This window comes from Lipophrys pholis, assembly GCF_963383615.2.
Source record: "Lipophrys pholis genome assembly, chromosome: 23".
NCBI classification, from domain to species: domain Eukaryota; kingdom Metazoa; phylum Chordata; class Actinopteri; order Blenniiformes; family Blenniidae; genus Lipophrys; species Lipophrys pholis.
In genome coordinates this window covers 1,369,712-1,386,854 of record NC_137645.1, presented here as the reverse complement: position 1 = coordinate 1,386,854, position 17,143 = coordinate 1,369,712, and the positions used below count along the sequence as shown (strand labels likewise).

Sequence of the window (17,143 nt, the reverse complement as noted above, 5' to 3'; positions counted from 1 at the left end):
GAACATCACACGGTGTTGAAACTGGATTTTACAGGGAGTAAAAGTTTTATTTGCCTTCTTTTCTTCACACCAGCTGACCAATTTCAGTGACTTACCAGCTGAGCCTCTTCCTCTTCCTCCTCCTCCTCCTCCTCTGAGGCTCACTCAGCCTCTATTTGTGTGTGTGTGTGCACGCGCGCGCACATTTTCCAAGCTGTGAGAATGTAAATATGATTATTTATTGTGACACGGTCCTGGAGCACATTTGCACTTTCGATGTGGTCCGAACACATTTTAAAGAGATGTGTGGCTTTTTTATTGTGCCATGATGATGTCATTTAAACTATTTGCTTTTTTTTTTTTTTTTTTTACCATTTGAACTTTTGTGATAACAATAAAGAATTTTAATATAAAGTTGAGCATGAGTCTTGATCAGAATAACTGTATGCTCCCATTGTTTTCTTGGCCAAAGCATTAAAAAAACTGTTGAAATGATAACTTTTTAAAATTATGTTATTATGACAAACTGTTCTTATTCAAAAAGTCCTCATCAGCTCACAGGAGGGCCCACATCTTCGAAATAGGATGGATAAATGCGGAAAAAAGCAATTTCCCCAAAGAGATTAATACCTTTCGATTAGTTTTTGTTTTTTTAGTAAGAACTATAAAGTTTAATTGACGATTTGAAAAATCTGAAAATCTATAAGAAATATTCTGTGTGCACACACAGGCTTAATGTTTTCATCTCAGGAACAAAACAGATGAAAAAACATATTTAAAGTCGATTTAAAGAAACTATTTCTGACAAACGGTGTCCAGTATTTACATGGTCAGTTCCTGGAGTGTCCAGCAGGGGACAGCCGTGCGCTCCCGGCTCAGGGTCGCTCTCTGTCGGACTCGTTGTCTCGAGGCTCTCCGGAAGCTCAGGCAGCTTGTTCTATTTTGCCTCTGAGCGAATTTCTATTTTTGCTTTTTAGTTCTCATTCTCTGAGACAAAGGCAGCACTGGCAGATGACGGGGATGGAGGAGTATCAGAACGGCAGCGAGGTTTGTCCCTCACCCGTTTTATCGGCGCGTCTTCGGAGAAAAAAGAGAAATAAAATCCGGAGCCGCTCCTCACATCTGGAGCAGAGTCAGTCTTCTGAGGCTTTAAGTCCCCACATCACCGCTCATATTGAATTATCTACCGTTATAAGACACCAGGAAGCGTTAAACGTGCCCGGTGACGTTTAAATTCTGCTCCATAAACCGTGAACGCAGTGATTACTGTGAATCCTGTGCATGTAATCTGATGACGTCACGTGTATTCATATAAAACTAATCCTGAAAACCTCAAAATGAATCTCTATTTGTCATGCTTTCAATGGTTTTTTTCTTTTCTGTTCCTTGTTGTGTGTCAGTAATGACATTTCAGTTCATTTGCATTCGACAAGTTGTTGTTACTTTTGTTTATTTCTTATGATTTTGTTGGATTCTGCTTCTCAGGGCTCATTCAACTCAGACGAGGCGGATGCAGTTGTGAAGGAGGTAATTTTAAGTATTTGTTGAGGTATTGTACAGTAAAACCTTTTATATTGACCATCTCCAATAATCTGTCAAAGTAAACTTTATTATAAATCCTGCTGTACATACAAGACACACAGTGGAATACAATTTCCGTCCCCCTAAGGTGTAGATTTAAAAATTTTATCACCTAGATTAAACAATTAAAATACAGAATATAAAAAACTATATCACCCAAAATAGAATAACAATAAGAAAATATAAGTTACAGGCAGAAATAAGAGTTCAACAACACTTTCTATTTGAACTGAAAAATACAGAAATGTGTAGCCTCAGAATACCTATTTAAAAAGTAACTTATTTACTTTTTGTCCACAAGTGTAACGCATCACACAAATATTGTGGATTTTCAAAAACAAGTTGAACACTGTTGTCTATTTATTCCCCTACAGTTTAACAGCACCCAATGACTATCACATGATTGTGTGTGTGTGTGTGTGTGTGTGTGTGTGTGTGTGTGTGTGTGTGTGTGTGTGTGTGTGTGTGTGTGTGCGTGCGTGCGTGCGTGCGTGCGTGCGTGCGTGCGTGCGTGTGTGTGTGTTTCCAGTGTATAGAGAGCGTGGTCGGTGGTGACGACTACAGCCAGAATCAGGTGAACAAGTGGACGGCGAGCATCGTGGAGCGCTGCCTCACTCAGCTGGTCAAACAGTGGAAACCCTACAAGTACATTGGTGTGTATTTATTTCCTGTCACTGCAGATTTTACTTCCAAATCATCATGCAACACTTGAATGTAATATTTAATTTATTTTTTAACCTGATTTGTGTTGACCAGAACTGCTCAGGAAATAGAAACACATGAAGTGATTTATTCCTTAAATGACATTATTATTATTTTTTATTTATTTATTTTTATGGGTTGTGATCCTGCAGTGACGTGCGCTGTGATGCAGAAGACAGGAGCCGGCCTCCACACAGCGAACTCCTGCTACTGGGACACTACTATGGATGGTGAGTTTATCACTAGTTAAGAGTAAAACCTTTTCTGCGAGGCGTCACCTCACAGACTCACAAATAGTTTACACTTAGTTTATCTGCAGAGGTTATAAACTAAGCAGGAAAATGGTTCACGCAGTTGTGTGTAAAGTACAAATGATGGAGTTTCCTGGTGGGTAATGCAATTAAAGATGAGGAGAAACCATTAAAATATATCCTAGGAATGGTCGCTAAAGTTTTGTGAAATGAAGCTGAATTAAAAAATTTATTAATTTAAAAAAAGTCACTTTTGATGGGTGATCGATGTGCGATCAATCACATCCATCCCATGGCTTCATCAGTACAAAGAACAAACTACTATCAAAGTTTATCCTCATGGAGTGAGCTGATGTCTTTTCTGTTATCAATTCCTAAACTTTGCCTCGTGTGTCTCTCTGCTAATGTTTCTTCGTCTTTCCAACACACAGGAAGCTGCACTGTGAGATGGGAGAACCGCACCATGTACTGTGTGGTCAGCGTGTTTGCTGTGGCCATCGCATAGAGGGCAAGTCCACAAGTCGAACCGCCGCCACAGGGGAGTGCAGTGTGCTCCCGTGACCAGCAGAGGGGAGCAAAGTGCCACAGATTCATCACCCATACAGTCGAGTGCTCCGCTCAGCATCATCTTGGAGCCTTGCACAGCTACAGTGGGTTTCCTGCCTTCATTTGCATGCAGCGCCACCGTCTCAACGTATTTATCTTCTCACACCACTGCAGTGCTTTAATGTTTTCACTCTGGGCTGATACCTGACGACACGTCACAGCTTGAAACCACACGTTCAGTTATAGACATTGGTTGGAAAAAAAAAGATTATTTGTACTGGGAGCTGCAGGATATTAAACAAAAAGAGATTTATGACCAAGGTGAAGCTTTTTCTTGTTTCTTTGTTTCATTGTGTTTTTTTTTTTAAATCCTTGATGTTTTGATCCATATTTAATTGAGCTTTATCCAACTCAGGGTCACGGTGCTGATTCCAGTGGCCTATGGGTGAAGACAAGGTACACAGTGGACATGTCACCAGTCCATCACACCTTCACATGAACAATTATTCAGACTTCTAGAGTAAGTTTATGTGCTGTTGGGAAAAACACAGGTACACAGGTAGAACATGCAAACTGAACTCGCTAGTCAAGAAAAATATGTGAATATATCAAAATATGCTAAAACAAGTTCTGTCATTGCATTACAGTCACTGTAATCCAACAGAAGTGGTCAATAGAGTCAAAAATCATTTTTAAAAGTATGTTCTATCAAATCAAAAACAAAGGATTCATGTGTAAAATACTTTACAAAGCACTGCTGGAGAAGACGTGTAATGCAAAGATGAGTATTTGTGTTCACATATATACAAAACAAGCACAGTCAGGTTGAATGAGTCTTTTCAGCAGAAGAATATCATCAGGAACGTCAATAAATGCAGCTTAAAAGTGTTTAATGTTGCATCCTTCACGTGGTGATTGAACTGATAAGTTCTTTATCGGAAAATCTGCTTCTGCCTGATTGTACAGCTAAAAAAACACGGGGAATCCCAATAAGTGTGTGAGAGAGAGATAAACTGATTTGTTGTGTGGGAGTATTAAACAATTCTCTTTTTATTCACATAAGTAGTTACTTGTCTTCAACAGATCAGGAATTTCTGATTTTCCAGAGCTTGACACCTTATCTGGACATCAGGGTGGGATAAGTGTTCTAATAGTATGAGATCCTGCTGGCCTCCAGAGCGTAATAACTACCTTGTGATTTTTCATAAAAGCAACACTATAAATACATCACAACAGTAAAAAACCAGCTCTCACCACACAGACATTTCCTCACCTTACAATGGGACCGTTTTTTTTTTTTCTCCGAAAAGAACAAAAAAGGGAAGAAAGCTTTTGAAAGCAGCAGTTTGGCTTATTGATGCAACACAAAAGAAGAAGAAAGTAAATGTGGAAAACACTGCAGGGTAATTTCCTCGCCTTTTTAAGCAACGGCTGTATGTGTACAACAGAGGAGAGGCTAAGAATCGCCTGCAGCCGCCGCTCGGGGCACACGATGGCGGGGTCAACCGTAGAGGGAACGTCAAACCGGACCGCCGGTCCTCCACTGCTGCTGGGAGAGCTCCCTCTCGTCTCTTGTCATATTCCAGCTTCCTTTCTAAAAGTTTTCCTTGTTGAAGATGAACTTGACGTCGGCCTCTGAATGGGACAGACACTGCTTCTCCAGAGATTTTCCCAGCTGTGGCGGGCCGCACAGGAACACGCCCACTTTGGCTCTGCAGGAGCAACAGCAGCAGTTTAGCACCAACAGCGAAGGCAACACTTCCTGTTCAGATGAGACCGTGTGTGCCTTTATAAATCAACTATCTTTATGTGTTGTGTGTTTAAATGTGGGTCTTTTGGCGTAGCAGTGAAACAGGATGATAAAGTCGACAATAAAAAGCAGCGTCTTGCATGTGAAGTCAATCAACTCAAAGAGTCAGTATCTGTTTGTGCTGTGGATGAGCTCATGAGTTCAAATAGGACAAAACAAAACATGTTTGTGGGACATTTGAATTTACCGTCACTACTCTTGTAAATATCCACATTGTAAACTATTTAAGAATGTTAACTGCTCTATGTTAGACACTGTGCAAATAATTAAATTAATCTGGTTTAATATTTAGTATTTGTCCAAATACATGCTTCATGCAAATAAATGAGATTATTAGAAGAACGCTGTCAAACTAACAACCCCTACGTTTTTTAACATACGTTGGTTTAAAATGGTGTTTCTACACCCAACGTGATGAAAAGACTTGTAGCAGAAGGAGAAATGAAACTCCACAACATCCTAAACTGAGCATGGAGGATGAGTTGTTCTGCGGCCATGACACACTGAAGGCCTCACCCCGGGTGCTTCAATGCAATATTGGAGAACTCATTGTCCCAGTTGGGTTTTCCATAGAGAGTCTTCTGTTTGAGGCCGGTGATGGGGTCGTTCTCCGCCTCGTGGTGGACACGAAAGTGCGCTGCCTGGTGTTGGGAGACACACAAAGGGAAGTTCTGATTTCTCGCTGCGAGGCCACAAAAGTCATGAAATTAAGACGTCTTGGTGGATGTTGAATACTCCACCCCTCTCCACCACCCCGACCCCTCCGTACCTCAGTGTCCTTCCAGCGTGTGAGATAGATGTTGTAGCTGAGGAAGTCGGTCATGCTCTTCTCCGCCATCTGTCTCTCCAAAGACTGCAGCAGGTCGGCGAACCACTCGAAGGCCTCCGTCTCCGGACACAGCCAGTAGAAGTAGATCTGGGATCCAGTCAGTCGCTTCGTTAGATCTTTCTAGGTTTTGTTAATTTGCACTGTGCATGATTCATTTCCTTTGTTGTTTTGGATTTTTTTGAATGACTAAAGGTGAAATTGAATGAAAAGTGAAAAAAAATAAATACATTTTGCAGGATATTTTGATAATCTCACTCGTAAGCTGTTGGGCTTTTCCTCTATCAGTGGACATGATGTGAAAGGGTTAAAAAGGTCATAACAAGAGCTGATGTTGGCGTTTACTCTCTCACCTTCTTGGTAAACACCTCCTGGTTGTTCTGAATGTGTTTGTACCACACAGACTTGAGGATGGAGGCAAAGGGAGTCACTCCGATTCCTGCGCCCACCAGCATGACCACCTCGTATCGAAACACGTCCTCGCTGGCCGTACCAAACGGGCCGTCTATGGCGACCCTGAGGGTCAGAGAGACAGATAACGAGGACACTGAGAATCTTGTTTTCAAAAAGCCAAAATTCACTCAAGAAATCTTTGAAGTTTTGCTGACATGCAGCAGCTTCTTGTTTCACTGCGGTCGAGAGTGGAAACTCCATCCTCATCCGGAAATTGTTATGATAAATGTTATTTGATGTCTACTATTTGTCGACTCTGGCTTGAAATGGCAGCAGAGTGACAGACACACAATAAACCCCTGGCTGGGGGTTGTGGAAATGACCACTCTGAGCAGCTTTTCACCAGAGCACTCTCTGCGGGAAGCAGCAATCACAGGCAATCTCAGGCACCGTTTCTTCGTGGGTCACATGCTTTCGTACTTGGGCAGTTTCCAGGCCTCCTGAGGTTCGTTTCTGTCCCCGCCACAGGCCTCATACAGTGCCTGGGTCCAGTCCCCGACGATGCGGATGTGGGCGCTGAAGTAGTCCTCCTCGGGGGCGGAGGTCAGCGTGAAGGGGTGCCACTCCAGCCTGGAGACAGACGGACACTGGATGAAGACGTACTGGCCCACCTCCATGTGGAAGCCTTTCTTCTTCATCTGCAGCTCCAGGGTCTTGGAAGGGTGCATCACCACCTGAGGAGCAGGTAGAGGGTCATCCCAGAGAAATTCATGAGGATAATAATGGGTGAGCTTCAGTTTGAGGTGACAAAAAGGTTACAGGTTGTACACACACCTTGGTGATGACCACCTTCTGATGGGATCGATAGAGGCGAACCAGCCTCTCGCACACATACAGGAACATCGGTGCCACGACCCACTTCCACGTCTGGTGAAAGGATCAATGTTGGAACATGTTCATTGAGGTTTTATGAGTTTAGGAGGCCAGAAATGGCAGCATGGTTGAAAAACGGTCACAGCTCACCCCAGGTGGATTTCCAGCAAACACTGGGATGGCACAGTTGGTCTCATTTTTACCCCATTCTTCAAACATGTTGGCACAGAGAATGGGATCGTTTGATTTCAGGCTCTCCTCTGTCTGTCCTCGCACGATTCGTCTACAGTCAGGAAAGAGAGGAAGAAAAAACAAGTACATTAAAAAACCTAGATGGGACAAAATTTTATGTTAAGGACATGTGAACGCAACTAAAGCGTTCATCCAGTAATAAACAATAAATAATATATTTGTGATTTCCTGTGAGACATTTCTCATGCAGTTTAACACGGAATCGTTCCTTCTTTAAGCATAGAAAACAAGATACTTATCTTCTCATAGACTCACTGTGTTTACAGCTCAGCTGGTGTGTTAATACAGTAACACATTATAAATAAATAATGTCAATAAATAGTTTATGTATAAAGAGAGTTTCCCTATTGTTATGTAATTAAATTTAGATTATTATAAAACTAATTCATAGGGAGTCACTTTATATTAGCTGTAACTTGTTAGGGAACTCTTAAAAAAATAAAATAAAATAAAAAAGACAGAATATTTATTATTTTCAGTTAATTGCGCAACACAGCCAATTGGACGGAGTTAGCATCTGGCTAACGGGAAGCTAACAGGGACTTCACAGATGTAAACACTGTCTCCTGACCACTGTGTGTAAGTTACCCAACATTTGTTACTGAATACTGGAGTTACTTTACTAGCTACACGTTACTCGATAAAGTTTGCTTTATGCTGTCCCCCTCGGTCTCAATGTTGTTTATTGCCGGGAGACGTTAGCTGAGCTGTTAGCATTGTGTAGGCTAATTCACTCGTTCACACTTTACGTACACGCAAAGACAACTTCCGGTTCTCTAATCGACCAGATTCATTCACTTGTTATATTTTGCACAAGGTTCATGTAGTAATCACAGCTCAACTATTTTCTGCTCCTAATATCTGTAGAATAGCTGTGAATGCTCCATTTTACTGACTTTGTTCCCATTTAGCTTCAGTTATAGCATTTCTCTGCTGTTAGCTAGTTTAAAAAAACTGATATTTCCAGAAGACTCAGGGTCATTGACACAGAATAAGATTCATTTGAGCTGCTTAACATGAACAAATGTGTATAATTTGAATATACATCTTTATCCCAGCTAACTATGGGGGAGCGGCCCAGTTCACCTGTCTATCACTGGACACACACACACACACTTACACACTTAAGGGTCACCAGTTAACCTCCGATGTATGTTTTTGGATTGTGAAAAGAAGATGCAAACTCCACAGAGAAAAAGGCCGGGCAGGGATTTGAACCCATAACCTTCTCGCTGTGAAGCAAGCGTGCTGAGCACGTCCATAATTTCAACAATGCAAAACAATTGTCTTCATAGCCGACTTATTGGACAAAGGATATTAGAGATATACTTTGTGTGATTTTCAACTTATTATGAATTATCATCTATTACGGTGTTGCTGTTGAGTTTCCTGTCTCATCTCATCACTTCCTGTAATGTCTCACCCGAAGCCGTGGAAAACCAGGCCGATGAAGAAGATGACGAAGAGATGGTGCGTGTACCAGAACACCTCAAAGTACGACCTGCGGATGACCTCCATGGACGAGGTGATGATGAGGATGAGGGCCAGCGTGATGGCTACCCCCGTCAGCCCGGCGATGGTGGTGAACATGACGATGGTAGGGTTCTGCACAGAAACCCACATTATCATTGATGATTCCCACATTTAGATGACAAACAAATTAGTCACGGGTCATCACCCTGCCTCATAGTTGTTTCCACTTTAGCCATCCGCCCCTGCGGGTTGGGGCTATTGGCTAACTTCCCTCATGTCCCAAATGCCTGTTTTCAACAGTTTCCAACCGCGGTCGTTGTTGTAAGGTCAACAATGTGATGATTGCGTCAAGAATGCTGAAGCTGCTAACAAAGCAATGAAAGGAACCGAGCTGGTTGAAGTGGAGGTTTCACACTGATTTAAAATCTCTCTAAAATGTCATTCTGAGTCTACAAACAGAAAATGAGTAGGGGTTTTAATAACTTGAATAAAGGAATGAAATCAAGCCTTATTGCCTTGCATTTTGCAAGACTACAGTTTTTATTTAGGATCGTGAAAACAAAAAAGAACCCAAAGATCAAAAATTAGACATTTGATTCGTGGAAAAGATACATATTTTACCCAACTGTTAATCTTTTAAAGAAATACCTACTGTATATTCAAAGTGGAACGTTCACAAAGAAAGAAACATCTGAGGACAAATCCCCCCAAAGAGGAAGTCCCTCAGATAAAGTAATTCTATTCTTTCCCCGCGGTGACACCAGATTTAGCAATCCAGCGGTGGGGATTTCACCAAGTTTTGCAAAACGAGCAGCATCCACTCAAGAGTGAGAAAGAAAAGATGATATGGAACTGAAGCCGGCTCACCGTCTCATTGCTCCTGATGGGATTCAGGAAGGAGGCGTTGTCTCCGGTGCCGATTTCAGACAGGACGAAAGTCAGGAGGCTGCTGTTCCGGTTCAGCTGGGCGTCCATGAAGTACTCAAAGTTAAACAGGTGTGCTACAATGTGCACGGCTGCAGGACGGACACAAGGAAGATTATTACATGTATTCAAGTGGTTCATATGATTGCCTGTGTACCAGACCTACGCATATCATTACAATGATGAACCTGCAGCACCATAGAAGTGCTCAGTACTTTACAGCTTAATTTGTTTTATCTTCATTACACTTTATTTTGATGCACAGAGGGGAGCAGCACGTATAATGACAATAAAGCTATTCAGTTTCAATTCTTTTATCCTGATGGCTTCAATCAAACATTCTGTTTGTGCTTCTCCAACGGTGGATTACCATGTGGCTGCTTCTGCAGCAAACCCTTCAATAACATTCTTCTAGACTGTCTAGGAAATCCCAAAAGTAGCAGAAAGCAGAGAAATATGGCTTTGTGTGCCCATTTTACCCCCCAGCAGTAGAGATGAGCTGTCAGATATTGAACATTAAGGTTATCTTGGAAAGACAGACAGCAACAAAATAAAGGGGTAAAGCCACTTTCAGGAGTCGGTACCTGTGTGGAAGGCGATCATATAAGCCACCAGTTTGTGAAAAGTGATGTTTCTGTCGAGTTGTCGAGCTGCTGTCCGGCTGCAGTACTAAATATTACAACGTAGAGAAACACGACACATTAACTCCTGACAGGTGGAGCAGAAAACTGAACCTCAACAACAGAAAATTTGCTTTCATTTAGAGTTATGTCTCTGTAAAGAGGGTAAACGTGAGGTTTAACGCATACTTGGATGGAGCCCCGGAGGAGGGACAGCAGGTTTCTGCAGACCGGCAGCAGGATGAGCAAACAGTTGAAGTTGAGGCAGGCAGCAGGAGCTCGGGCCCAGGGGAGCGCTTGCTGTGAGTCGACAGATACACATGGACAGTGACGGGTTAACAACATCTGACCGGGTCAGACGATGGCTGCAGGAATCGTCTGTGATTCAATGCTTTTAGGATCCTGAAACTTCACCACAAACAGACCCGAAGAGAAAAGAAGAACTGAAGCTTCAATTAAAAAAAAAAAAAAAAATCGAATAATAATTTAGCCTAATTTGCAAAACAATCACACCAGGATAAAACTGAATTCTCTCAATATATTTCACTTTTAGTACAGTTTAATACTCCTGAAATTAAAGTAAGTTTTTAATTTCATTTAAATTCTGGAAGTGAAGAAATGTGTTTATGTCTAGAAGCAAAGAACTTGTCCCGCTGTTGGCCCACATTATATTGAGACAGTAGCTGTGGTTACATAGACCATAAGTAATCCGTTTAAACATTACGTCAACACTTCCAATTAGAATTATACGAGCAGATTGAAGTTATGGTTATATTTGGAGAGGAGGTGTAACCCTGTTCATGAGCCGATCAGAGGCCATGTGATTGTTTCACACTGTCTGAGCTTTGAGCACGTCTGTCATGTAAAATCGTTTTAATAAAAATGTCAGAGGAAAAGCACAACAGTTAAATGTAGGAGGCATCGCTGCTTATAAAACATATCAGAGGACTGAATTAGCGACGGATGCGACTGACAGTGATCATCGTCACAATGCAAAGCATCATTGAAATGAATGAACTGGATGAATTTCTTAGAATATATAAACCTGTGCTTTCAATTGGATGTACATGCTCATTAATGTCTTTAATAAGCTCCCTGATTATTTTTCTGATAGAAACAGAAAGTCATAGTCTGGATGTTTCACTTCTGCTGGTTCGTGAAGCCAGCTGTAACCACAAGCAGCGTTCTGCTTCTCGTCGCTGCACAGCAAAGCACTTTCTTTATTGTCACTCGTCCATTCTGGGACATTTCACTCAAACCTCAACCACAGAAAAGGAATGCAGAGAATTCTATCCATGTCAGGATGTGCTGTGGTGAACAAGCAGTGACAGATTCACCTAATGAAACGTTTCTCTTTTCTCTTTGTCTGGATTTAAATGTTTTTAAATGTTAACTTATGATTCACTACAGTAGTGCTAAAATAGAGGAACCAAGCCAGAGCTGTAAAAGGAAAGCTGTTAAATTGCTAAAATTAGACGCTCTCACTAAACAATCGGAAATTGAAACAGCTCGATGTTCTCAATACTGGACTTTCCAGCAGCTGATTATTCTAAGGGAAATGAAACGACCAGGTCCTGTTTTCTCTTGCGACACTGAAGAAATGTGTTTGAAATTACACACACACACACTTTGTTCTGTCTGCTGACATTGTCAATGAATTAAATGCTCAAAATGTGTGTGTTTGCGTGGCCTCACCCCGAGCAGGACTCTCGTGTAGAACCACCTGTCGACAAGAAACCTCAAGTAGAACTCTACAAACAGGTATGCATTGATAGCCAGCCACACCACCTGTAGGACAGAAAAGGTTCAATAAACAGCATCGGGATTTCACCCATTTATGATTCTTATCAGGATTTAACAGACGGAAACGAGTAAATCTGAATTGAATTGAAAAATCTGTCAACTGAACACACAGTTTTTCTAGAAATTTGAGACACTGAGGAGCAAGAGCTGTGTAAACTACATTTTAAATCATCTGTTCTTAACAATTCTCACCCAAATAATATTTGTGAACTCCGTGTTTTTGAGCCACGTTTTGACTTGTGAGAGAACATTTAACAGACTCCATGGGGAGACACAAGATTATAGCAAACGATATAAAAGGAGAAAAAGTGAGCTGAGTTGATTGGTTTTCCTGCCCCGAGCTCCCGGTAACATAATGAGAAGCCTGACGAATGAATCCAATGAATAAATGTACTCACAATGACGAAGATGGAGAGACCCTCATTGGCCACAAAGTTCCCCATGGTGCACAGGAGTGTGAAGGCGAGTGTGTTGACGTACAGAAGGACGAGCAGCACCGACTGAAGGGAGTTTCTCCCTTCATGGCCTCTTAACAAGGAAGCAGACCCTCACGCTTTTTCACATGGGACGTCACTGTTTCATTCCCCGAAATCATCAAATCATGTTTCTCCTGCTGTTCGTCGATGAAGTGATTCACTTGACACTGAGTGGGAGATACTCAGGTCCAAAGGAAATAACACCAATTTCAGCAAATAAGGATTTCAATATATTCTTTCAGTGTGTGTCAAACAAAGTTGGAAACTTCTGATTTTACTTTTTATGATGTTTGATATTGTCTGAAATGTTCCAATGTAAAACGTCTCGACAAGATATTCAAGTCTTAATGTTACATGATTGTGTCTTCCTCCACTGTTTAGGTTTGTTAGAATTGTAGATGAGAACAACACAAGCACATTTTCCCAAAGTTGAACGCTCTTGCAGGTTTGGAGTGTCTGACGGCAGTCGATTCGTCCTGTATGAACTGACGCTTTGACGCCAGGTGACCGTTAGAGAGGAAGTTGATACTGGATGATGAAATTTTGTCCTTTTACCTGGGGAAGTGGTAAATATCAGGCCATCAAATAAAACAGAACAGTAATTGCTTCCTGTTTCGAGCTGAATAGCGGCGACAAAAACGAATATTTCTACCTTTATTTAAAAAAAAGAAAAGAAAAGTCTTCAGGGAAATGAAACATTCTGGATGGAGACGTATGTTGAGAAATTGTAAAACTCCAAAGTCATGCTTTCAAAGTTTTCTGTGGCTTAAGGTAAACCTCAAGCACTTTAGCACAATTGCATGGCTGTAAAATCCTGCTTCCACCCTGGATTATAGTCGATCAGATCACTGCTGATTGTCCAGGGGATTAAACGTAGGTGATTACATCACATTAAATCTGAAAATAGAGAGTGACATGTATGCTGGACTAGTGAGCTAGAAAAGCGCTGTTGTGTCCAGGATATATATATATATATATATATATATATATATATATAATTATATATAATTATATATAATTATTATTATTATTTTTTTTTTTTTCTAATTCCACTCTTTATCATTTGTTTGGTTTATATGAATATTGTGTGTCAACGTGGAACTACAAACACAAATGTGACGCATCACTGCCCCCTAGTAGAAATAATACAGAGTGACACTCCAGGCTGGAAACTTAATGAGGAAATAATGAATGACGATTAGAAAAGAAGAAAATGGAATCAGAAAATCAGGAATTCAGCTTCCATTTCAAGCATCTACAATTCTCTGGACTTATTCACTCGCAAACATTCATCTCAAGAACATTCTAAAGTTTTCAACTCAATTCAGACTCTGAATAAATCAATATCTTCAGAAAAACAAACACTTTTGAAACTTTTTTGAGTCCAAAATTCTAAAACGGAAACAAAAACAATATCTTTTTCTGCAACCACAAGTTCTGGTCAAATTATTTTGGTGTCCCAAGTAAAGAAAAGTGTGAGGTTTTTCCACAATTAAAGCATTTCTTTGTTCTGTTTGTGGCAAGGAGGATGGCTTTCACACGTCTGACAACTTGTAAGTGTATGCATCGAAACTTATTCACAATATAAGATAGTTTTGAAAGCAATCTAAGATAATGGTATAATTATTAGTGAAGGGTGATTTATTTATTTTTATTTAATTGCAGTTGCTTGGAAGAAAAATAGGGAAAGTGGCTTCAGTTCTGTCAGTGATGTGGAGTTGGAGATGATATGACGGGGAGGTTATACTGCACATCTATGTGTGTGTTTCCCGTCTTGAACAAGTGAACAGATGGTTGTGGGAGCCGGTGGAGGAAATGTATTATTCAGACCCAACAAGGATAATGACAAAGTGACACACACCAGATATGACAGAATCAGTCCAATACCCCCCACACACACACACACACACACACACACACACACACACACACACACACACACACACACACACACACACACACACACACACACACACACACACACATATTTCTGTGTTGACTGGAACTTAATAATATAGTTCTTTATGTTCATAGTGATCAGGTTTTAGGTTTCAGTTGAAATTAAACATGCCAGCTGTGCTTCTCATATGTTTTGTATTTGTTCTTATAGTCCCGGTGAACTGGAGAACGAGGACGCAGCGGGGTTGAGGAGGAACTGTGAGGAGGGACGGGACGACAAGGATAAAAACGTGCATTAAGATAGGGTGAGGTCAAATAAATGTAGAGATGTCTTGTAATTGTGTGACAAAGCCTTGAATGATGGTATATGTGCAAGGGAGGAGGGGGCAGCTATAATGGAAGGGGATGAATAGAACCTAAAATAGGAGTGGGGAATGGATGGAACATAAGGAAATATTAATGAATACCTTTCGTACTGCTCACAGTAATTGGTATAATGAGTATATTCGGTCTGTGGAAGTCTCTCCTGATTTGATTTCCCAATGGGCCTCGCTCATGATTACAACCGCATTGATGCAGTGTAATAATGAATAATGGTGAATCTCCACTTGATGTGCTATAATAGAGGGTCTGAGAAGTGAAGTCCCTCTCCTTCCTCGCCATACTGTGGGAGCTGGCGCTGGAGATGAAGGTTAAAGAAACATTCACATGGTGTGTAATTTACACAAAAGGCCTCGCAGTGATTTTTCCTTCCTAATCTGAGGGAAGGGGATTACATTAAATCTCTAGCATAGCGACTGTGACATCACCACCGACCCATTTCACAATGCATAATCACAAAGTGCCGCGTCGTGATGCCGCTTCTCTTTTGGATGTGTGCGCTGGGAGCCCTGTGCTGCCGGAGCAAACACAACTACCCAGAACTTTCTGGTGTGTGACCCAGTATTCACTCTGGGGATATGCGTCCTCTGGTCTGGATTTAAGGTGAATTTAACACGAGAATCCAGTTTGATTTGCAGCCACATTGGGATTTTGACCATAAAGACGTCAACACAATTCTCAACAACTCAACTCAACAACAAAAAGATAATCTCCAGCTGTAAGGTGACAGTTCTGACCCGTGTTCTCCTCTTTGTTTCTTTCATTTGAAGCTTTTGGTTGCTGCTGCAGTGTCATGTCAATGAAATCACACCCGAATTTGCTGTTGCTGTCCACAAACTCAGGGTCGCATGTGGTGAAAGTGAACAGATAAACATTGAAGTGATCCGAGCCGAGAGCCTGAGTTCAGTCAATAAAAGATCCTTTCAGAAAAATCTGTATGTTTTCAAAACCGTTCTATTTTAGTGCAGTAAAATGTGTCCTCTGGTGTTCGCTCGTCTCGCACCACACGCTGGGTTGGTGGTTTGCACTCTCACCTCACTGTACATGTTTGTGAGTATGAGTGTGTATTTTCCTGGTGTTTTCTTCACACAATCCAAATGGAGGTTTGTTGGGTTACTTGAGGACTGGGTAAGAGTACGTTTCTGTTTGCCCTGTCACGGTCGGACTGGCGACTTGTCTAGGATTGACCTTCCTCTTCTCCTAATATCCGCCGGGATCAGCCTCAGTTCCCCTCCACCCCAACATGAATAAATGTATGACATATTTTGCCATGTTACCTTCACTCCATAGCCAGTATATGAGATATTAGTCAATAAACTGTACTTCTGCACTTTGGTCCTGTTTCTATCTGAATATTCAGCTCAGTTTAATGTTTTACAACCGGGCCTGTACTAGGTATTAGTATTACTGTGATGTGAACTTAGTGTTTTTATTTCTCTGTCTGTGTGCTAATCTCTTTCTTGTCTATGTGAGTGAGTTTATAGCTTCTATGTAACTTTACTGTACAACTGCAACTACTCTAAAATGTCTCTTTAATGGCTGTCATGTCCGCACTGCAGCTGGTTGGAGAACACTTTAGACCAACCCGCCTTCTGCTTTCATCAACTTTCATTTAGTCGCGCGGTCGCTTCTGTCGCTGTGTCTCAGCATCTGGATCCATTCCATGAATCATTCAGGGGAAGATGTCCTCGAGCTAATTTGAGTCATGCTTCCTCCCTGGAAGGGGCAGTCATGCTGTTCTCATTGGTTAAACATCAGCAGGGAGACGGTAAACCAGCAGCAACACACACTGCAGGGCCGGCAGTATGGGAGCCCTCAACCAAACAAGCTGCTCCTGAGAATAATCTGATTATTTGAGTCTCAGTGGGGCCGAGCTAATGCTGATCCGAGCTGACTGCTCCTTCACACATCACGTCAGGCTGCCAGCACGGCCGCAGGCTCCAGGCTTTCCTGAAAATACTTTCCAATGGATCCCATGTGCACTCCTATGTTATTTAAAAGCAGAATATATGTCTTGTGGTTTAAAAAAATCATCACTTCTTACAGTCCTAAATATAAAAAAAAGCTTGTAAAATTTCACTTAGTGAAAAGATGTTCAGTTTGACCCCTCAGAACATAGTGCATCAAAAACATTTTACATAACATCAACATGGTTTTCTTATAAGTTATATTACTCTGCACTGTATTTCTGTAATCTAATCTAAACTTTGCCTAATTTACAAATAAACTAATTCCCATGAAGTGAACTAGTTTTTTAAATATACTCACAAATAAACACTTTTTCAGCGTCAGGTGTTGTTTATAGTGTTTATGCGTTTTGATGATTCAGAGGAATAAAATGTTCATTAATGTTT

General features: G+C 41.2%; 2 protein-coding genes across 3 annotated transcripts; one reads left to right on the top strand and one right to left on the bottom strand.

Annotated features, from left to right (window-relative positions):
- Positions 1-884: 884 nt before the first annotated feature.
- On the top strand, positions 885-4,963 carry LOC308127740 (dynein light chain Tctex-type 1-like). Of its 2 annotated transcripts, XR_013936516.1 has the most exons (6): positions 885-1,026; positions 1,465-1,506; positions 2,090-2,213; positions 2,415-2,492; positions 2,945-3,163; positions 3,475-4,963. XR_013936516.1 is itself a non-coding variant. In XM_080493012.1 (5 exons), the coding sequence occupies exons 1-5, from the start codon at positions 991-993 to the stop codon at positions 3,016-3,018; spliced, it is 354 nt and encodes a 117-aa protein (XP_080349138.1). In that variant the 5' UTR covers positions 885-990; the 3' UTR covers positions 3,019-3,383. The 2 variants fall into 2 exon arrangements, 1 of the variants encoding a protein (XP_080349138.1); XM_080493012.1 differs by lacking the exon at positions 3,475-4,963 and having other exon boundaries at positions 2,945-3,383.
- cybb (cytochrome b-245, beta polypeptide (chronic granulomatous disease)) lies at positions 3,568-12,991 on the bottom strand. The gene is made up of 13 exons (XM_080493009.1): positions 12,432-12,991; positions 11,926-12,018; positions 10,420-10,530; positions 10,195-10,279; positions 9,554-9,702; positions 8,637-8,818; positions 7,112-7,244; positions 6,923-7,015; positions 6,569-6,822; positions 6,049-6,211; positions 5,639-5,785; positions 5,386-5,510; positions 3,568-4,771 (listed from the first exon to the last, which is right to left on the bottom strand). Exons 1-13 carry the CDS (start codon positions 12,474-12,476, stop codon positions 4,654-4,656), a joined length of 1,698 nt encoding a protein of 565 aa, XP_080349135.1. The 5' UTR covers positions 12,477-12,991; the 3' UTR covers positions 3,568-4,653.
- Between the last annotated feature and the right edge of the window lie 4,152 nt (positions 12,992-17,143).